Source organism: Lepidothrix coronata, unplaced genomic scaffold (assembly GCF_001604755.1).
Source record: "Lepidothrix coronata isolate B3197 unplaced genomic scaffold, Lepidothrix_coronata-1.0 Scaffold92, whole genome shotgun sequence".
NCBI lineage: Eukaryota > Metazoa > Chordata > Aves > Passeriformes > Pipridae > Lepidothrix > Lepidothrix coronata.
In genome coordinates this window covers 3,316,752-3,339,622 of record NW_016690272.1, presented here as the reverse complement: position 1 = coordinate 3,339,622, position 22,871 = coordinate 3,316,752, and the positions used below count along the sequence as shown (strand labels likewise).

The 22,871-nt window shown below is 45.0% G+C and overlaps 1 protein-coding gene across 1 annotated transcript in view; it reads right to left on the bottom strand.

Moving 5' to 3' along the window:
• The window catches only part of PLCB1 (phospholipase C beta 1), a 277,548-nt gene extending 257,854 nt beyond the window's left edge, over positions 1–19,694 (bottom strand). Inside the window, exons 1-2 of the mRNA XM_017821860.1 lie at positions 19,587–19,694; positions 9,411–9,488 (exon numbers count right to left, since the gene is read on the bottom strand). Coding sequence (XP_017677349.1) covers positions 9,411–9,488; positions 19,587–19,685 — 177 coding nt within the window. The 5' untranslated portion in view covers positions 19,686–19,694. The remainder of the gene's footprint in view (positions 1–9,410; positions 9,489–19,586) is intronic.
• Positions 19,695–22,871: the final 3,177 nt, after the last annotated feature.

Sequence of the window (22,871 nt, the reverse complement as noted above, 5' to 3'; positions counted from 1 at the left end):
CTTTTTTTTTTTTTTTTTAGGTAAAGAGCCTGGATTTGCACTTAAGGACAACTCAACTTCAGGGGAACAGCCCTGAGCAGGGAGCTGAAAGGCAAAGTTCAACCATCTTCAAATGCCAAAAGCACCATAACCACATATTTTCCCGGGCAAGGGAAGCATTTCTGATGTTTAATGATTCAGCCTGGCCTTCTACTGTGGTCTGTGACTGCTCAGAAGGGGATGACAATTCCAAGACTCCACCTGTCCTTGGGACAGCCCTGCTGCTGCCCAACACACACAATGGCAGCTTCCCTTCTGTGTCCTTGGGAAGTTTTAATTACAGTACGGGTTAGTGAAGGGTGAGAGATCTGGTTATGGAAGACTAGCTGGCAGAAGTGCCTGGCAGATGACTTTAAGATGTGCCAAAGCAACACAGGTAAAAGGGAAAAGCAGCAAGTCTTAAACCTTACCTTCATTAGAAGGATTTTCTTCATGGACAAACATAGTCTTACACTTGTTTTTCTACTGAGAAAGCAAGTCTGGATTAAGGGCAGAAAAGCCATCTTTATTTTGCTTATCCCTTTATTTTCAGGGAAATTACAAAACAAAGCCCTCTCTTGTAAGATACCCTACTGTTCTAAAAATTGCCTTGAATACAGAATGTTTTTTATTTCTCCCAGTCTCAAAGTTGAAAGTGCCAAGATCAATCACCTCAATTCTCTAATGGCACTTCCTGCACGTTTTTTTGGCCACACTCTTAACTTTCAAGCATCAGTGTTCCACTTCATAATACTTCTTATTAAACAAGCCCTTATGTCTAAGTGTACTGAGTAAACCAGAGCAGCTAGAATAAAAAAAAAAGAAGCTTCCTTTAGAATTTCATTACAGTTTTAACAAGACTTCAATGAGCATCACACTTGGTACCAGCCAGCTGCACCCTGCTAATCAATATTTTTATTATGACTCTCGTTAAGCAGCACTTACTGCTGTTTATCAGTCAGAGATAACCAGCTCCCTGGGTAGTAAACCACCTGTCCAAATTATCCATGGTCCTCTTAAGTGAGATATATTGTCCAGCAACCACATTACACTCCATGCAGGACGGAATCCACCAGGCTCTGCTGGGAGCTGGCTTTCAATAAACAGCATTTTGACAGCTCACAGGGCAGCTGTGGGACGGCAGGGAACAACCCACGGACTCCTCCAGCTTGGAGGCAGACTCCAACACCTGGAGCAGGCAGGGCTGGGCCAGCCCAGCCCGATGGTGTGTGCACAGTAAAGCTCAGCAGACACACCGTGTCCAGCCTTGGCTCAGGGGAAGGCTCCGGTAATTCCCAGCCTCAGACAGCACAAGAGCTCTCTGGGATGTGGCCCTGGAGTAGAATTTCAATTTTGATGTCTAAGTGCAGCCTTGAAACAGCAGTGTTATACATACACCCCCAATTGTACTGGGTTAATTGGGCGGTGAGTGCCTGACATGCCCTGGAGAGGAGGATTTAAATCCGTTCTTCAGCCACCGGCAGTGCTCTGGTACGACAGCACAGCCTGTTCCCCTCTCACGGTGCAGAGCGAGTCTGGGATAAAGCCATGTGCCACTCTTCAAAGCAGGCTCAGTCCTCACATTAAAAATCCAGATGCTGGAAATTACTCTTCTGCCTTCATTCATATCCCAGGAAATCTGTATCCTCACATGCCAGTCCCTACTCCTTCCCCCGGTGAGTGTGTGAGGAATAGCTCAACACTGGGAGAGCTATGGCGTCACAAACTGGGTATCAGAGAGGAGAACACACACCTATTATTGGGTTTTGTTAACAAGGAAAGGGTGGACAACGACATCAAGGAGTCACATGACACTGGTAAAGGTGCCTACGTGGAAAGATTAATTAGAAGTAGCAATGAAGATGAATTCCCATTTCCTGCCTGGTGGAGAGCCCTAACTGTGAAAAGGCAAGGCAGGAGGTTTGCTGCTGACAGCACATGCACACAAAGCACAGCCAGAGGAAACCCCCTTTTTTGGGGGGTTTGACACCCTCCAAAGGCAGTTCAGAATTGTAGTAGCACAGCTGCTGCACAAAACCTCAGGCAAAGGGATAGGCAGGCTGCAGACAGGACAATACACACACCACTGGCAGGGACTGCCTGCGGGTTTTGCAGCCCATCTAACCCAGAGGAATCTTTGCAGGAGACTGGCAAACCAAACACTATCTGTGCAGTTGGAATTGCTCAAAAATAACAGCCACCCAGACACACACAGAGGGAGCCTAAAACTCCCGTGGTTTGTAGCATGAGGCTGTTGCTGTGTTTTCCCAGTTCTGGGTTATATTAGATAATAAAAGTTGTCAGTGAAACAAAGATGGGATTGAGAGACTATTCCCTAGGAAAGGATCCTACTGAGCGTCTTCTGTCCTTACACACTAACCCCAAACCAAAAAGGAAGCCAGTGCTGCACAACAGAGCACATTGTTATCACCGGACATCCAGGCCAGGGGCTTTAGCATTTCTGCTCTGTTTGATGCCAGCTAGAGTGTGCAGAGCGTGTAAAATACCAAAATTGTAGGAGTAGGCAGGAAAGGGAAGTAGGGTCGAGTCCAGATTTTTAATGGGAAAAAGTCTTAAGGCAGGTAAAGCAAGCATTGGTGCACACCTGGCATTTATTGCCAGTCACTTGTATGTCAAGAACTATTTTCCAACTCCCTAAAAAAAAAAAAGAGGTAAACAAAAATTCCAAACACATTTGTCACATACCACTGATTACTAGTGTATGTTCACACAGGAAGATCACATGGAGATAGAATATGTTATTTAAAGATCATTATTTTTGGTGCACTACCTCTTAAACAGCTGGGAAAAAAAAAAAATCACCCCAGACAAAATAAGCCTGAACAGCCAGGATATGAAACATTACAGAGCAGTGTCTGAAGTGGCAGAGCTGCAGCAGGGAAGGCAATCCAACGGGCACGCTGAGAGATCTGTTATCCTTCCAACCACCAGGAAAGACGACGCCCTAGAAGCCAATTTTTGAACTGTGCTAATAATAGGTCAGCCAGCAAAGCTGATGCTGCACATTCAACCAAATCTATGTCCAGGCTGCAGGCATGAACACAAGAGACTTTAATTAAGGAGGAAAAGAGACTGCAGGCCTGGTTTACTGCACACCAGTGGCTCTGGTTACAAGCTCAGCTCAAACACAGACACCCTCTGTAGAAGTCACTTCAACGGATCTCAGTTGACTTGGCAACAAGTTTTCTTCACTGAGATATTTAAATTGAAAATTATAACAACTACAAAGCCTCCAGCAGTCAGATCACAAGGGTCTCTTGCACAAAAACTCCAGTTTCCGATTTTTTTCATAACATTCAACACTTACAGTCAAAGCTGACCAAGCATCAGCCCATTTAAACAAAAGGCAACCTACAATCTCATCTTTATAGGAAAGTCACAGCTCCTTTTTGATTCAACAGCAAAGACAACGTTCTCACATGACAGAAAATGTTAGGATTGTTCTCTGTGCCCGAGAATTCAACAGTACCTAAATTTGGCTGACTCCAGAGTCATCCTCCCTTTCTGAAGTTCCTCAGCTTCCTCATATCAGAAACTGGACCTTTGTTGTGGAGCAAACCCAAAACTCATTTTCTATTCCTGCCTCCCTCACAATAGGGAGGTATTCAGCAGTGGGAAATGCTTATTGGAGATCTTCTGTGTTTGATGTAGTACCATTTCCCTAATGGGCCTTGAACAATTTCCATGTTTTGAAAGCCGAGAGATTTCCTTTAAATCAGCAGCCTGATGGGAAGCTGACCTCCACGAAATATTTCCTCCCATTTTTCACTGTCTGTGGCAATTCCCCACCATTTTCCCTGTCTTCTTTTATTCCCCTCACACGCTGATTTGTGGTTGGGATAAACGGTGAGCAGCAGCTTTCAGGTGACCAAGCTGACTCCACTACTGCACTGTCTGCAGAGCTAGAAAATTTTAGTCCCTTCAAAACACAGTCTCTGGAGTTCTTCCCTGGAAAAGGCACTGGCACAACTCACCTATGGGATTTCACTTCCAATTTTCCGGCACAGCTCAGCCGGATGGTCACAACAATCCCTCAGCAAGTTGTGTCCTGGAAGAGATTCTCCTCCATTGCCCATTAAAAATGTGTCAGACACACGACTCTGGATGTCAATATTTACAGGTCGTTTTGTTACTCAAACAATTCTCTTTGCATTCCAGGGACAACAGCCCCGGTCTCACGTTCCTAATGCCACTATGGTGGCTCCCAACGTTACATCTCAAATTCATGAATTAGGAGGACTCCAAAACCCAGATTATTTGCTGTGCCAGTGCATGGACTCGAGTCATTCCGACTCCTGTGTTTTGCAGCTGAAGCAAAGGCAAATCCATTCATATGGAAAAATATGTGATAGAGGGGCCCACGTATCCAACATTCATTATCAAACAGAATTAACAGAAATACATTGACTGCTGAAATGCTAAAGACACTAAAAGAATGAAGAGCAAGTTTTTCATTGCACATCTTTTCTGTGGACACAGATGTGCTATTTTCTCACATTTCATCAATGATATTTACAATCTCAGGTTTTCTAAAGGGTTTAGGGTTGGGTTTTTTTCCCCTTTCACATGCCAGAAAGAGAAATGTGAATACGTGTTTAATGATGCACTTCTTGGATGTTTTCAGCAGCGAAATGCATGACTGGGTAACCTTGTTCTGGAATAAATGAATCCAAACAGTTGAGGTTTGGAGCAGGTATTTTTAAACCTAGTACTACTCAATAATCCAGTCTCATTATATTATTAGGCATAAGTTAAATACTGAAATATTAACTTCAGCCTTTACTGTATGCTTGTCAAATACAGTGTAACATATATGCAGATGTAGTGTAAATATCTTTGACCCATCGGGCAATACAAATACTGACCCCGCTGTTTTAAAGCTCTGATTCAAAACAGACACCAAAGAACTCTCTTACACAACAGCCAAAATCCCCAGCAGCTGGAAAACTGTCACATCCTCTTCCATTTGGAGGAGGGCAATGGGATTGCCCCAGAGTTTACACACATGCTGAAGCCAAACCTAATCCTCCAGAATCCCACCAACAGCCCTCGGGCTTCACTTCCCACATTCCCTCTGCAGTCTGGGTTGGATTTGCAGCCCAAAGGAACTCAGGATAACCTCAGGACACCAGAGGGGAGAGGACCTTCCAGGTCAGAGAAATCCTCTTGTCTTTTGTTGTAAGAAACCACTTCATGCACCCTCATGGAATGAGAGAGCTCCAGCTCAAGGGTTATTGCTGTAGGCTCTTGAAGCAACCCCAGTCTGTGGCTGAGCTACAACATGTCAGTGCCAGCTGTGCCAGCAGTGCTGACACATGAGAACAGCCCTGTTCCTCCAAGAGGAGAAACTACCCCCATTCTTTCCCTCAAGAACTGTGGAACCACCACTACTAAAGAGGCTGGGCCTGCAGCCTCTGTTTTTACCATACTGCCATCTCACTGTAGCTGCCCAGCTTTTAAAATAAAGAGGGAGAAATCAGTATGTGCTAGTGAGAAGACAGCATTATTATACCATCCTCAGACTTTTAAAAACCTAAATGGCTCCATCATAAAAGCAATTAGTTGCTTTCCTCCTTTTCTTGGGCAGTGTCAGAACTGCACTGAGTTAATGACTAAGTGTCTTCTCCTAACATCCTTTTCATTGTGTAACATAACTTCCAGTTACAGGATGCAAGATATTAATGCACAAACCATCTGACAACACCTATTTCTTCTCCCAGTCTGCCTATGCATTCATTAATATATTTATCCATAGCCAGAAACCACAGTCTCTCTGGTCTTGCTTTGCTGGCTTGGCTAAACACGCCAAACACTTCCAGCCTCCGCTCATCTCCTGAGAAATGCCTTTGATTATCCCTCCCTTTTACTCCAGCAGACTTTTCCTTCACCTCATCAAGTCTGGATTTATCCTTCTTCAGTGCTCATGACCAGAATAACAACAAATGGGAGAAATGGGATTTTATTTAAAAAAAAAAAAAAAGCAGCAAGGAATTGAGATGTGTTTTAGTTGGGTCATAAAAATTTGACAACACAATGAATATTGTCTGGATTTGCTATAGTTAAGAAACATTACCAAAACAATAAGATAAGTAACAGACATTAGCTTGTCACATTAATTTTCTTTTTTAAAACCCATGTTGAGAATCATTCAAGTAATAATATGAAATCAGCCAGCACTCTGCAATACAGATGAAGAAAACATTCCAGAATCTTCAGCAACAAAAGAATTTCATACCGAAAAATACAATTAACATCAGAAAGCTGTCCTGCCATCTGCCTAAAACAAAATGGTTTGCATTTAATTCCTTGCTGTTATCAGGAAATAGCAAAATGCCATGTATGACTTGATTTTGGAGGATTACCTTGACTGATGACAGCAATATACACTTAAATATGCACAGGCACAGCAAGCATTTCCAGAGGCAGGATGCCACGTTCCTGTTACCAAACTGCAAGATCAGAGCTCAAATGGACCTGCTGATCAGACCATCACACAAGCACTGCCACCTTTACCATTTCCATGGGTGGGGTGGGTGGGAAAGGTCTCTGTGGGGCTACAACTACACACCTGGGATGGTTCACTAGGAGCATGTGGCTCCTGCAGCAAGCTAGGAAAATACCACTAAGTTATTTATCAGAAAGCTACAGGGGACAGCGAGTTAGGAGTTCACACTGGTCACGTCTGTAAAACTTCTTGGGTTTAAGGGTGACTCTCAGCAGCCTTTTTGACCCTCATCTGCTCAACTACAGCATTATCCAGGCTCACCAACTGGGACACAAACCCTGCAGGCAACTCACAGAGAACTCCAAGGTGGGGTCAGGGACACCGACTGTACCACGAATTTTGAGCTCTGGCTACACAAAAAAACACATCTAAAAGGCTGTCCAGACCCACTGCTAAACAGCACACACTACAGGTTATTTTCCTTTCTCTGCAACAGAGAAGAAACAGAAAGGAAGGGAAGAAGAGAAGCAGCTCAACTGGGCAAGGAGACACAAAAAGCTGCAGAGCTGCAACCACCAGCCCCTCAAGGTAAACAAAAATTCAGCACAGAGGAGTGGTTTTTTTGTTTGTTTTGTTTTTCCCTCCCAGTGATTCAGGTAATTTTCGTGTAACTTGACTGATAAGGCAACAGCAACTAAAGTAGCCAGATTTTTGATTTAAACACCGTGCCATTATCCAGGCAGTGATTTACTGCTCTGCACAGGCTCTGGCAACCAGGACACACAAGGGGCTACGAAGACAACTGCTCCTCCTGCCTCACCTCCACACCTGCTTGGAGTCAGCTCCTGGGAAAACGTGTCTGCTCCAGGAAGCTGGCAGGCACCTCCTCCCAGTTCATCACTTGGTTTAGCAAGGCCTGTCTTTCCAGGCATGGAAAATAATAGGATTTCTTCATGACAAAAGCAATTGCTTAAAAGAATAACAACATGGGGAAAGAAGAGAAAGTGATCACACAGAGGCTGCATTGTCCTGGCATTTCTTCACATAGTTCCACTATCACCACAGGATCACTCCACACAAAGAGAAGGAAATTAAAGAGAATTTCCTATATAGCCTCCTTTATTCCTATGTTTGCAATTTCACAATAAACATGAACCCAACCACGCTCTGTAAAAGGAGAAAAGGGCATTTCCTTCCTGGTCTGTGCACCATCAGCACCCCAATGGATATAAGTTTACTCTCTTTAAATAGACACTGCTGGGATGGTGTTCAGAAACAAGCTTCACCTAGTTGTCATGAATTATTAACCAGAAAAAAAATCCCTCTCGTTGCTCTTTACAGAGGCTTGATTTGCAAGTTTAAAAATCAAACTGACACTTACTCCTCTTGTACAAACACTCAACCTTTAAAAAAGAAAAAAAATGCCCTGAGCATTATAAATACATTTTTTCATGAATATGAGAACAACAATTCTATAAATAGCTATTCTTCACAGAACTGCTTCAAGACATTGTTTTTACAGACAACAGTAGGAAACTGAAGGAGGTCTTAGTGCCAAACATATTAAAAGTGAAATAAACTCTCCAATCAACTCTGGGTTTCCACTTATTATTACAAAGTTCGTGGTTATTTTTCAGCTCATACAATCAGTTTATGCAAGGGAAGGAACACACCAGAGGCCTGCTCTGTGTTCTGGCACAGCCGCAGCGTGAATCAGTCCCAGCCTTCAGCTTCTGAGGGCAGCAATTTAACAGCTCTGGGACTGCCAAGAGATGAACCCCCCATCGCCCACCACAACCCTGCACAAGCACAGGCAAAGGCAGGATCTGTGCTACAACTCCACGAGAGGATTCCCAAATACACCGACTCCAAACCGAGCTCCATCTCCTCTAAAAAGCAAACATGGGAAGATAAACATGATTTAGTGCAGTGGCAAATGGCCTGTTCAGCCTGCACATTTCATGGGTGCTACCTCCTCAAGCTATTTTTGCCCTGGTATCTAAACTCAAAATCAACAGGAACTCCTGAAAAAAACAGCTCCCCAACTGGCAAACCAGGTTTCTGGAGCCAGAAGCACCAGTTTGGCAGATACTCCTCACAAGGCCAAAGTTCAGAGCTGACCACCAAGTTCTAACACCATTTTCAACGGGGAGCCAGTAGAAGCACTCGGTAAGTACTTCAAAATTCACCTGTAAAAAAAGGAGGAACTCATTCCCAGCTTTGATACAGTGTTTTGCTTCATGATTGCAATGATAGTTTACTCTTTTATATCTGATATGGTGTATGGCACAAACTGCCCCCAACCAGGGTACTGAGCTCTTTCACTGTGGCACAGCCTCCACTGGCTGGAATTGTGACAGTGCCAATTCCAAGGGGTAACAGGGATGTCCCAGTAGGAGCAATGCAGGGATGAATCAGGCCATGAGCTTTCCCAACAGCTCCCCAGCCACCCCAGCGACCTCAGCACATGGGAATGTTTTTGAAAGAGTGTCCAGCGAGGATTAGTGAGAAGTTGGTGACGTGGCCCACCAGGCATGGCCAGGGAGCACGTGGCCACCAAGGAGGAAGAATCCAAAGGGAGCTGTGGCCTCTGGGAATTCCGGGCCTGCCACGCACCACAGACCAAATCCTCAGTGTACAGAAGGCAAGAGAAACCACAACAGCATCACAGGCACATCCTTGCCTGCCCTTCCAAGGACAATTACACACCTCACTGGACATCAGATCACTGATGTGGCTGGAAGTGACCAACTCTTCCATCCATCTCTCCAAGATTTGTGCACCAGGGATGAGCCACAGGCCCGTTGTATTTGCTCCTGAGAGGAAGGTGTGCTGATGGAATGCTTGTGCCAGCCTCCTGATTCCTGCCCATCACACCACAACACAAAAGGAAGAACCATTCTGGAGCTGGAAGCTTTTCTCTTACCTTATTTTGATCTGTCCAATAAAAGAAAAATCCTTGTGGGTCTGTTCTGAGAATAATTGGAGTCACAACAGTGGAGTCCTGGAAGGAAAAAGGACAAACAGGAAATCCATGTCAGCACACAGAACACATAATTATGCACAGGCTGCTCTGCCACCCTTGGTAATGAATTGCAGCATCCAGAAATCACCCTGAAGGGATTCAGGATCGCTACTATCAAGGTGTCCCTAAAGAATTCAGTATCACCTGCCTTATCTCCATTTTTCAGACATAACATCTCCATTACTGTGAAGGCAGCACTAAACTCCAGACTTGTCAGCACATGGAGTTAATCCAGAAAAGCTGGAAGCAGATGAAGTTAAACAGACACAACACACTGACTGTCAAACTGGAGCCCACACAGCAGAGCACTCCAGTTATCAGGGATCCAGTGCCCACCTTGAGACAACTCGACCTTCAGGTACCCACACAAGATAAATGCCTACAAAATTAATTTTACAAAGACTGAATTCACCTAGAAAACCTGAAATAGCATTTGCTACACTAAGATTTTTATCAATTACTTCCCATTCATATTTTTATTGTTTATATAGCCAAGCTATGAAAGTTTTAGTAGTGGGAGCATATACATATATATATACATGTTCCATCTCATCAGTTAAACATCTGTCTAGTCTGGTAACATCCATAGCTCAGGTCATTTAAAACCAGGCACATTTCTAAGTACTCAGAGAGGCAGCCTTGTTACTTCCATATTTATGGCTTCTGACTGACAGCAGGTACCTGACTCCAGAGATTCAGGCTCCAACCAAAGCCTTTTCCACAGGAGTTCATCCCATCCCTCATCCCTGGGATTCTCTGGTGCCTGACAATAATTGACACCACTGCAGCCTGGTCTCTCTCCTCTTCTATTTTTCATGACATCTGCAAAGACACTGCTGTCTAGAGACCTCTACCCATGTGCCAAACTCGATTTAGAAGTTCTGGAAGGAGCACAGGAAGGAGGAGAAAGGTAAGCAGGCAGAAAAATTGTCTCAGCTTAGCTCAGCTCCCTCACAAACCCAGGCTAAACATACACTCCCCTCCTCAAAAGGGATTTATATTTCTGTTCATATTTCTGTTCAAGTGCTACAGGTGTTTTACAGCTTTAGCCTTCACCTATTCCCAAAGCATTAATATGTGAGGTAAATATATTCTTTTGAGGGGAAAAAAAAAAAGTGGGCTCTAATAGGTTCAAATTTAAATCAAACATATTTGAGCAGGGAGGGGTTTTTTAAGTGCAAATAGATTCAATCAAAGTGACATCATCAATAAATAAACCCCAACTTCTGCAAGTGCCATTTCTGATACAAGAAGACAATCAGAATCTGTAGAATCTCTTTTCCCCCCATTTCTCCATAGTTTCTACCATCTTGTACACCTGAAAGTCGGGAATTGTTTGATACAGCAGGCAAATTTATTTTTAAAATATACCAGGCCTTGAAGAGACATTGAGTGGACCCACAAGCAGCTACCAAAGGGTTCTCAGACCTGTGCCATTTAAAAAAAGAGGAAACAAACTGCTCTGGAAATCTAACTCTCCTTTTTTAGCTTATTTCGTGCAGCCTGTGTGCAAATAATTTCAAAGGAGCAAAGATAAAGCCTACCTGTCCTTCTCCCTTTGGATGAGATATGTGCAACTTCAGAGGGAAAGAGAAGTGATGGGAAGCAGAGGGGAGCAAAGCAATTATCTCCAGGATTAACCAATTTGGCTGGTTAAACATTTCAAACCAGTTGCTTTAACCCAAAGGTGTTTGGGTTTGCCTGAGCTAGCAAAGCAATACTTTTGTAGGTGGGGGTTGTAAAATACTGACTGAAATCAGACTCAAAAAAGCAGAGGATGAGGGGAAAAGAGCTTTCAGTATCCATCAGGTGACACAAGGGAAACCTTATCATGACAGGGATAACAATGAGCCATGGATATTTAAGATTCTCTGCCCCAGGAAGTTGTTTGGTTGTGGGGTTTTTATTTTTAAATTAACTATACCACTCTGACATTGGGCACAGCACAATTAACTGAATGGTTTTCACATTCTGAATGTTTTATGTATTCTACAATCTAACTAGAACTGTTTTAAGTCTGTGCTACCAAATACCACAGTGTTCTGGGTGTAGAGAAACGGAAATAAACTTTCTTTGAGTCAGCTCTGAAAATCCCTCTCCTCACTCCACATTAGCAGAGTCCTTTGTCACCTGGAACAGCTCCGTTGCTTTTATCCTACTCTGCAATCAGGGCTTGCAAAGGCACAGCAATCAAAAAGATGCATGAAAACCCCTTTTTGCAGCACACAGTCGAGAAGAGCAGCAGTTCAAGGCTCTGAAATAGAAACTTGTTTCAACTAACAATTGAATGGTTCGTTTATTTACAAACACTGCTGTACTATATGTGGTTTACGACCCATAAGATGCCTGCAGTCATTCACAGGAGTGTTCTGAAGGCCATTAATTCAATTTTCTCACCCAAAGAGCTGCCCTGGTAACTCCCCTGAGCAGACTGACCAACCACGCACAGCTCTGAAGAAGCAGGTAAAGGGCAGGACACAACAGAGGGGGAGGAAAGAAAAACAGCAAACAAAACTTCATGGACAAGCAAATCAGGAGCAGACATTTGTACCTTTGCTGACCCACTCAGATCCAGAATAAGACACCAAAATGTCAGTGTTGTACATCTCTAAAATTAAATTTCAATGTGTAGTAGGGGTATAGCTCTTACATTCCTTTGGATGTCCTCAGCAAACAGCCCTTTGGGTAGGAGCCCCAGATTCTTGGGACACTTCCAAGTACATAAAAAAAAAGGTTCAGGAGAAGATGACCAAGGCAAAAATCAGCTGTGACCAGAAAGGGAAGAGGAAAAGGAGCAAGGGTGTCCCAGTCACTGGTGCAAATGACTGTGGGTTATGAGGCTTTGTAAGAGCCACCCATGGGTGCCTGTGCCAAGCAGTGGCTCAGTTTCCAACAGATTCCTGCTGCAAATTCCTGGAATGACAGGGTGGCCTGGCAGTCCCAGTGTGCTGCACATCACACTGGGTCTAAACTTAAGTGAATAATTTTCCTGAAGGGCTTTTAATTCCACCTTTTTATTTGTTGACTTAGGGCCAATTCTCTACTTTCCTCCAATTCCACAGCCTCAAATGAGTAATGTGGCTGTTCTATACTTATTCCATTAGGTTGCCTCCTAATTGGCTGTGCAACCTCAGGTCCTGCATTAGCAATATTCTTTGCTTTATACTTTTAAACAAAAAGCCTTCAAATTTATGCCCACAAAATGCCACAGAGAACTTTGGGATCCTTACCAAGCAGGCACAGAAGATCAATGGACAAATCCATAATTAAGTACCTGCCAGGTAACTATTCCAAGGCCTGATTTTAAGTGTGGGTCCCCCTATCCAACATCAGCAAGCAAAAAGTGCCATCTCCCTTTTAATACTTTTATTGTTAACATTTTAATGCTACTTCAGCTGTTACAACAGAGGGGGGCTCATGATACTGCCTTAAGCCAGGCTGTTGCTTCCTGGGCTTGCCTCAGGTTTCCAGAGACACTGAACATCCCCAAATATAACCTGAGAACTTTGACACACACCAGTGATTTCATTTGCTTCAATCTCCTGCTGGAGAATTTCTGCCAAGCTGCTTTCCAACCACAAAGCTAAGAAATACGAATTGTTTCTGGCAGAGGTAAAATGTTCTTCAGCATTTCTTTCACTTGGGCAAAGGGGCGTGAACTGTGGTTGAGCAAGTGTGGGGACAGCCCTGAAATGGAGTTCTCTTGACACCCAACAGATCCAGGGGATTCCAGGCTTGGGGAAGTGGAGAAGAAGGAATAGCAACACTCCAGTTCACACACAGGCAGCAGATGTATCAGCTGGAAATTCCATAATACACTGGGTGTACTCAGACTGGAACTAAGCAGGATGACCCACACAATCAGGATTATGAAGTTCTTCAGGCTGACAGCTGAGCTACAGTGACAGGGAAAAAACCCCCATCCCACATGAACTCCTAAAATCATCTGGAAGGGTAAAGATGTCCTCCTCTGCTGAGGGCAGAAGAACCAAATCTGCCATGCAAAGCAAGAGTGCAAGAAGAAAATGCTGGAGAAAGTGAAATGAGTGGAAGCTGGAAACAGGATTAAAAAAATACCCACGAAATTGGAATTGAGCCTACAAGACTCATAAAATGGAAGCCCACTCATTCACCAGGAACATGCAGGAAAATATTCTTCACTGTTAGAGTGGTTAAATCCTAGGGGAGCTTTGGTGATGGCACCACAGGACACGAGTCAATGTGCTGATCAAAGACTAAAGTCCTGCAAGCTGACAGGAGCCACCCTGAGTGGGATTTGTTTCTTAGAAGTCTGTCCTACCCCAAATCATTTCTCAAGATGTCCCCACTCTTGGGCTAATTATACTCTCACTGCCTGTAGTCTTGATTTGTCTGCAGGAGTCCTTAAATGTTGCCAAGTACACAGAAAAAAGGAATGAAGGGAGAACTTGGGAACAAAAGTAGCCAAATGCCAAACAGGAAGATTCTTTTTCTCAGCCAGAGAGTTCTTGTGTGATGCTGAGAAAATCTCATTTAAGCCAGTCTGTTCATCAGCACAAATGCTGCCTTCTGATTTTGAGGGAATACTGGAATTGAATTTCCACATTTCATCTTCTAATTTCCAGAGATGCTGAGCCCAAACTCATCTGAAGTCACTGGGGAGGCATCCTGAACATCTGACTGTGTGGTGCTGTGCAGGCTGGAAATTAGGTCCAGGGTGTCTAATGGCAGATTAAAAATTCGTAGGTTTTTATGTTGGTCTTTTTTTTTTTGGACCTACAACAGCACAATTGGGAACACATTTTGTCGTCTAGTGGGCCTCGTGAAAATAAACTCAAAAGTGCTTATGAAGCATTTACTTTATAAAAGATAAAAGACTCCATAGTGATTAGTTAACTATTTGTTAACTATTTCACTACAGCTTTTGTTAAAAAAAAAAAAAACAACAAAAAAAAGTCTTGAGCATTCAAACACTGAAGAGAAGAAAACATCCAGTGCACAACCCAGATTCCCAGTTATTCTGGGAATAATTCTTTCACAAAGGATCCTCACTTAATTAGGAGTTGTTTTCTGGCTTTCACTTTCCCTACTATCCACCAACACTCCAAAGAGCTCTGATGCTACAAAAACAGATGTTATCTGTGATTTAAATATGTAAAGACTCCACCGGATCTTCCCAGACAGGCATCTCACTCTCAAATTTATTCCCCCCACACTAAAGTGATAAAGAGCTTGCTAATTGAGTTAAGTTAGGGCTTTCCCCTTTGATATATGTTAACTGTTAAAAATTTTATCTCCATCTATTCTCCTATGTTGCAAAAGACCAAAACCACAACTTCTTCTCGTTTAAGGTATTTCTATACAGCACAGAGCTGATATTTGTTTACTACATAAAGATCAGCAACAAAGAAGAGCCAGCAAAAACACTAGAACTTAGGGCTAACGTCTTCCCTCCAGACTGAAAACAGGAAAAAAATAAACTCTCTTCAGCTTATTGTTTTACTTTTATACACACAGAACAATGGCTGCTCATTTTTCATGGCCTCACTAATGTACTGGAGTGACAGGCTTGTGCAGAGTTTAAAAACAAACACAAAAAGGCAAGGGAAAAAGAAAGTCACTTCAGCATCAAGATCTTAAAACAACTTCTCAAAACTCCCAGGTTGTTTATTTGTTTCATCTCAGCTTATCTATAATAACGATATTCTGATGTTACGTTTACTTCTAAGGTTAAAAGGGGATGTATCTCATGCTCCTGGTAATCTTCTCGAAGACTTTAAACAAATAAAGGAGGTCGCAAACATAACATTCACCATCTGAGCTCAAAAATGCTTTGTTAAGATAAAGTGCTCCAAGAGAAAGGCATTAAAAGAGAACTTAAAAGACCCGGGTTTGTTTTTGCTGCTCACTGAGCAAGTGCCGCAGCCACTAAGCAATCCTACCTATCCTTCAGTAATCCAAAGTTTGGGGGAAAAAATGTATGGTTAGAAAATTGGAGTGATGGCCCTCAATTTGGGTAGTTACATTCCCTCACCAGTACTCTTAACTTGCAAGTGATAGTGTGAGCCACACAGAGAGCCGGCAAAGTGTTTATGCAGAGTACACATTATCACTGGGGAAGATAAGGGAGCCTTTAAGCAGGAAATGAAAACAAATCTATTTCTGAATATGCCCCATCACGTTCACTTGCTACAGTGGGCCAACTGCTGCTCCTAGAAAATATCAGTTCTGCTCTGGCTGTTGAGATGTTTGTTCACTCTGTTATGCCCACCTTGTTCCCACCACGAGTCAGAGAAAAAACAGGGAGAGAAGTCAGCCAAGGCAGGTTTCAGCCCTTCAGAAGTCAGATCAGTCCTGAGTGAAGTCACTCTTTATACTCAGGATTCATCACTCCTCTCCACTATCAACACATTCTGCTACATTAAGCTTAACCCCCTACCCAAAAAGCTTCACCCATGGGCTTAATTGCCACCTTTTTATTTATTTATTAAACTGCTGTAAAAACTCTCATCAGGAAGAGCTATTACAACCTGGGTATCACTACAGCAAAGGGAAAGCAGGTCAGTTCTTCCTGAAGCCTTCCCTCTCTCCAGGAACATGAGCACATCTGTTCAAAGCCAGAGCAGGAGTTAAGGGCTCAGTCTCTTCCCACACTAAGGGAGAAGCAGCTGTAGAGGTCCAACTGAAGAAATATGATCTGGAGGAGCAAATGCTCAGCCAACTAACCACCTGGAACCAGGCACACAGGTGGATACATCCACAAAAAACCCACCTAAGCAACCAGCCACATTCATCTTTCACCTGTTCCAACATCAGCTATTCCTACTCAGTGCCTTGGGAAGCCAAACTCCATGTCAAGAGCAAGAGTTCTTTCTAAAATATGTTTTCCAACCTGTAATACTGTTACAGAATAAAACAAACAGTGTGAGGAAAGGCAAAGTTACCGGACAACAGTAATCTGTTTGACTTTAGTGCTTTATACCCTGATCCCAAATGGAATTTGTGTATTAGAGTGTATTAGGCATTGGGTGGTGTGGGCAGTACCACATCCAATCCTGAGGCACAAAAGAGGGACTTGTCTTGCAAAGCCAGAAATTTTTAATTGATGCTATTGCTCGTACAACTGAAGGTGGTTTGCAAAGGAAATGGAATTTTAAGCTTTCCACCTGCCTGTATGTGATCTTGAGGGGCTGACATAACCTCCTCCTCTCCTCTCAGCAAAGCTCAGGCCAGGCATTTCTCTCTCCAGCTGGATCACCATCACAGTGCTGAGGTTCATGTGTGACATGCAGCAAACTCCACTGCTGTTCCTCAGAGAGGGAGTCCATGCAAACCATCAGTACCACATCTATTAGTGCCTCAGAGTTCCTCATCGGGCACAGAGGCTCAGGGTGGGATACCAACGTGTGGGCTGGTTTTAAAGTCTCTGTCACTCCAGCTTTTGTCCCTGTTCTGCACAGCACAGCATCCTTCTCAAAGCTGGCAAGTACATTCTTTAACAACCATTACTCCAGACACCATGAAATTCCTTACACGCCTCTCATGCTCTGCTTTAAATCCTCCCAGCATTCCCATTTAAAAAGGCTGCTGCTTTCCAGTGGTTTAGAACTCAACTGGAAAAATTTTGCTTTGGGCTGAAAGTTGGTGCAAGTCATAAGAATTCACAAACAACACGAAACACAAAGGCAAGTCAATAGGACCATCTTTAAACTGCAACCCAAAGCAGCAGGGAAGGGAACGACAAGGACATGCTTCAGAGAGGAACAAATGTTGCCCCAGCGCACATGGAAGAGCTCAACTCCTGCTCTCACTCCTCCAGTGAAAGGAAAACGGTGCATAACAAACATCAGCATGTGAGCCTGGCTTTTCTGAGCAACCCTGGGAGCACAGCAGAGCCCAAATACTCCTTATGGTCAATCCTGTTTTACTGTTCCATGCTGCAGTTTACTATTCCTCGTCAGAGCCCATTGTTTCACTGGTGAGGTTGTGCGTGCCTGTTTACATGACACGGTACAGAGGGTCACGTTAATAATCATTTTTTAAAACCCTCAAGCAGAATAATTTCCTGGAAAACAAAGGCTCTGAAGTTGGTTACTGGCTGCTCAATAGCAAATACTTTGCAAAGTCATCTAACATGAATTTGTGCGAAGATCTTTTTTACGGCCAGCGTAGCAAAGGGACACACTTTCCTTGAAATCTTGGATTTTGTGGGGCTTCCACTGCTGAGAAGAAACACTGTGGGCAAGACAGGGAGGCTGAGGGGTAAGAAATGTGCAGATATACACACAGTGCACAGACAACCACGAGTTAATGCCAGAATTCTTCATAAGAGTGTAGCTAAATACGCATCAACTTTCACAAGATTGCCAGCAAAAGCACTCACTGAACACAACAGGACTCTCACCTCAGTCACACATTCCAGGTGACACCTGTGTATCCCTGAGTAACACCTTTAGCCTGAAATGCACATCTTTTGCTAGAGTTTAGCTATATTTTATTACTGTAGCCTTTAGGTTTACGGGTTTTAATCTTTTTTCTGCTATTAGTCCATAGCAGACAGGTTAGTCACTGAACATCCACTGTGTATGGAAAACACCTCCTGATTCTATGGGTACAATACACAGAAACAGCATTTAAACTAGTAATTTAAACTGCTGCCTGATAGCTTGGACTGTCAGTCTGGAGATTTCAATCACTTGACCTCTGCATAGACCTGTGGAAGTTTCTTGGTAGCTTACCAAAAATAAAACAATAACTGCAGTGACAAGGCTGAGGTTGCGCTGCCTTTTCCTATCCTAAGGAAAATGTCAACCGCAAGAAAACATTTTCCCAGGCAAGTCATTCAGGCTTAGTTCCTGAACATAAATAACCTGTATCAAGCCAATGTTTACTACCGTGGACAAGGTCAGTTTGCCGAGCCTATTAAAGCTGTGTTTGCTTATTACTGTAAATAAAATTTCACACAGCAAGTTCGGCTTCTTATGTTCTCTCTCTCTCTCTCCTTGAGAGCGTTTATCACAGGTTTATAGGGGTCAGGCTTACACATTTGCCATTGCTGGAAAGCAATAGCAAAATAGCAATATGTAACAAGAACAGTGGTTACACATGAACTGCTCCTTCTCCCTCTCTGTTGCCCCTCCAGTTGTTGCTGTGGATGTTTTTAGCACACCTAAAGTCACAGCAAAAATATAAGAGCACTCAAAACGAGTCATCCTCAACAATTCTGATGTTCAGACTGCCTGCCTTCCTTCCCAACCATTTCTCTACCACAGCTCGAGTCTCACGTTGCCCCTGTGTCTCCAGACAGACCTTTTGGGGCACCTGCTCCTCCGTGCACAGCTGAGACACGAACACCCTACGCTGTACGGCAGGTGCAAGGCTAGCAGAGGACACAACGGGCTTTGGGGAAAGGAAAACTAAATAAAGAAAAGTTCCCTTTCTCTGAAACTGTCCCGGGCACAGTCGGCACGCGAAGAAGGAAATTCCAGCTGCTGAACAGCTGTGCTACCGAAGGTGAAGGGGAAACCACACTCCTTCCCTATGTGAGACAATGCAAGTGTAAAGGCTTGGGAAGCAGCAAGTGGTAGAGGTAAAGCAGATGATTTTGAGGCAAGAAAGGAGAGAGGAAGATGAACGAGGGTACCAAAGCTGTGAGCCCTGGGAGAATGCATCCAAGGGCTTGACAATCCCACCAGAGAGAGACGAGGACAGGAGCCAGAAAGAAGAGGAGCTGGGAGAAGGAGACGGGAGATGAAAGAACAGGTTGAAACAACTATGTTACGAGGACAGAGGTGGCAACACGCACACTGAAACACGGGAGGCGGGAGAGGCAGGCGCTCGCTAAAGGAGGCAGCACAACACGGCTCGCACCGGCCAAGCGAAAGCAGACCGGGGAGCCTTCGGAGAAAGTTTGCCCGGCCTTCGGCCGCCGGTCCCGGACGGGGACACGCATCGCCCGTCCCCGGGGTCCCGCACCTGCCCTCCCGCAGCGGGCAGGGCCGGGGGGCCGCAACACGTGCACCCGGAGCCCCATTACGGATGGATTACAGCCGTGCCCCTGCCGGGGGAAGCGGGGTAAGGGAGGGGGGTGGTACTCACATCGTCCCATTTGACGAATTTGACGCCTTTCTTGAGGGTGTCGGAGACGCAGACGGGTTTGAGCTGCAGGGCGTGCACCCCAGGCTGAGCCCCGGCCATCGGCCCCGCATGGACGCGCCGCTCGCCCGCGGCGCGGCCGCTTCGGGAGGGACGCCGGAAACCCGGGAGCGAGGCCGGCAGGGAGCGCCCGGAGCGGGCAGGGAGGCGCTGCCCGGCCGGCGAGGGCGAGACGACGCTTCACTGGCGCTCGCCCAAGGAGCTGGCGCGGCGGCGGCGGCCGGGGCGAGCCATGCGGCGGCACATCCTCTATATATCCTGTCTATACCGCCCGCCCGCCCGCTCCTCGCACACACGCGCACGCACGCAGGGCACGGAGCCGCCGCGCTGCCCGCTCCGCTCCCTCCCTCCCTCCCTCCGTGCCGCTCCTCCTCCTCCTCCTCCCGCCCCGCCAGGCTCGGCCCCCGAGGTTCCCCCGCGCCCAGGGCAGCGCTGGCGGCACCGCGGCGCCACCTCCCGGCACCGCCGGAGCGCACAGACCGCCTGACCCCGAGCGGGGTCGGGCCCCGGCAGCCCTCCCGGCTCTCCCAGGAGGGCAGAAGGACGGCAGGGAGGCGCTGGGAATGCCAGAGCCATATCCCCCCTCCGCGGGGCTGCGGCACCCCCGCGAAAGGCCCGAGAAGGGAGCGAGGGTGAGCGGCCGTCTGTCCTGTCCTGCTGAGAGACGTGGATGCGAAAAGGGTGAGTGCAGGGGGACCGAGTGCAATGTCACAGAATCACAGAATCCTAGAGTAGTTCGGGCTGGAAGGGACCTCTGGAGATCATCCAGTCCAACCTCCCTACCCAGGCAGGGTCACCTGCAGCAAGTGACACAGGAACTTGCTCAGGTGGGTTTGGAACATCTCCAGAGAGGGAGATTCCACACCCGCCCTGGGCAGCTGTTCCAGTGCTCTGCCACTCTCAACCTGAAGAAGTTCTTCCTCAGGTTGAGGTGGAACTCCTTGCGTTTTAGTTTAGTTTTAGCTTTGAGGGAATAGTTACGGCAAAAGCAGAGCAGAAGGGCAGCGCTGGGCCTGCACAGTGATGCCAAGACTCTTAAAGAGAGCAGCACAAACAACTCCCAAAAAGGCTCCGTGCTTTAAATACACAGAAACTGCTTCACCAAAGCTTTTTGCTTTCATAGGATGAAGGGGGTTCCTCAGAACAAAGGCACATGACTTTAATTCAGTTTTAGGAATACTCAGTTCAAAAGGCATAAAGATGGCAAAACATCTTCTTGCCCAGAAAAATCCTAAATCCAGAAGTTTAAAAGAAAGGTTTTTGAAGAACAAAGTCAGATGTGCTCCACCAATGACCTTCTCTCTGGTTGTGCCCCTGTGCAGTCACAGCAGTGATAAAGCATCAGATGACACAGCACATGAGATTTCTAATTTCTCTGTCAAGGTTTCCAATTGACCCTTAGGATTTCAGGGCAGCAGGCCAAGCTTCTCCTACAGACAGAGCCAACCATGTAGAAAGAAGGTCTTTGAAGAAAAAAGTTGTTTAGTTTGGAGGATTGGTATTTCAAAACAGCTCTAGGTAAAAATATATACAATCTGAGTTGGAAGATGTTTGCTTGGGGTTTTTTAATGAAAAAGCTACAAAACTGGCATATTGGTCTCCTGATCTGCTCTTTGACAGAGTTGTTAAAGCTTTTCCTCTGTGCCTCTTGCAAATTCTCCCCCTCAATGAAAAGCTTCTCATTGCCTTCAGTGGGAGATGAATCTGCAGCATACACATTCCAAGGCCAATTAACCCACTTGATCTCTTTTTTTTTAATTCTTATTAACCTTGTATAAATGTGGGTGTTGCATCAATCAGGAGGAAAGCCAGCTCTGTGGTGCTGTGCTTTCGTTTCCATTCATTTGCCACAACTTAAAGGAACAATAACAAATTCTGAGTTTGGCCACACTGATTTTGGAGTTGCTCAGTGACGGGGTGAGGGAGAGAGATTTTCAGGATCATTTTCACAACTGGCTTCTCATCTCAGCATATCGTGTACAAAAGAATAAAAATAAAGTAACATTAAAATGCTCAGAAGACAAAAGCAAAGAGCACAGATGCTACGGTGCTTATCCATGATCCTTCCAGCACTTGCATTCGCAGCAGTCCACCAAAATCAGACCTTGGGAAGACATAAATGTGCCATGGGTGGTGCCAACTCTGTGGCAGTTCTCAACGGGTCCATAATCCACTTTCACTTGCCCTGACCTCATTTACAACCTTTGTTAGGGAAAAACCACCTCAGTTTTTGATGATACCCTCAGGATTCCTGATGAATCCTGGCAGTCACTGATCTGAACACTGAAGAGCTGGGCCTATAGATCAGGACAGGCTCTGGTAGCGGTGTCTGGCATGACAGAGAGGAAGGATTGTCTGCGGCAATTTGGAGGCTTTTCAGCCTTGAGTATTCTCATCTGATGGCATCTGGCTGAAGAGAAACATGCCTTTCATATGGCAGATATCTAATGGATTTTGCATCAAAAGGAAGAAGCAGCACAATAGGAAATGGCACTATGACTGTGCCTTTTAAACAACAGCTCTGCAAAGTGCTTATGATTCAGCCTGTGCTGAAATCAGTGGGAATTTGAATTTCAACCCAGCTAGCTGGCTTCTGTGTTCTTGCTAGTGCTTCACTAGCATCTGCTCCAGCCAGGAGCACATTTCTTGGTACACAGTATGTATTGCAAACACCAAAATTCAGCGTGTGTCTAAATCTGAGCTTCCTTTTCCACAAAGCCTGGGATTGGTGACCTGGAAACCAGCCACACTCAGTGGGATCGTTACACCCAGAAAGAGTACAAAGGTCTTATCATCAGATGATTGGACCAAGTCTGGCAAAAAAAAAGAAGCAGGCACCTTCCTCCAAGTGTGCCATTAGCCTCAGCAAACATCTAACATATTATGTACATTTTCTACTTCTTGACTCAGCCCCTTTCAGCTCCAACAGTGAAACAAAGACCTGCTGTTAGAAAAAAAAAAATCTCAATGGGCTAATTCAGACAGTTATTCCAAATTGTACATTTCAGATGTGGCACCTGCTGGCCTTATGTTGCCGCAGGAACTATTTCTGGATGTTTTCATTGCTGCAGGTTCAAAAAAAAATCTCAGCCTGCACAGCAAAATGATTGCCTTGTGTAAGTAATACAAGTTATTTGAATGCAATGTATCCATAAAGCACTATTTTTTATGTAATGGCCTTAGGTACCAATATTTCATTTCCAGGGGACTGAGTACACAGAATGTTTT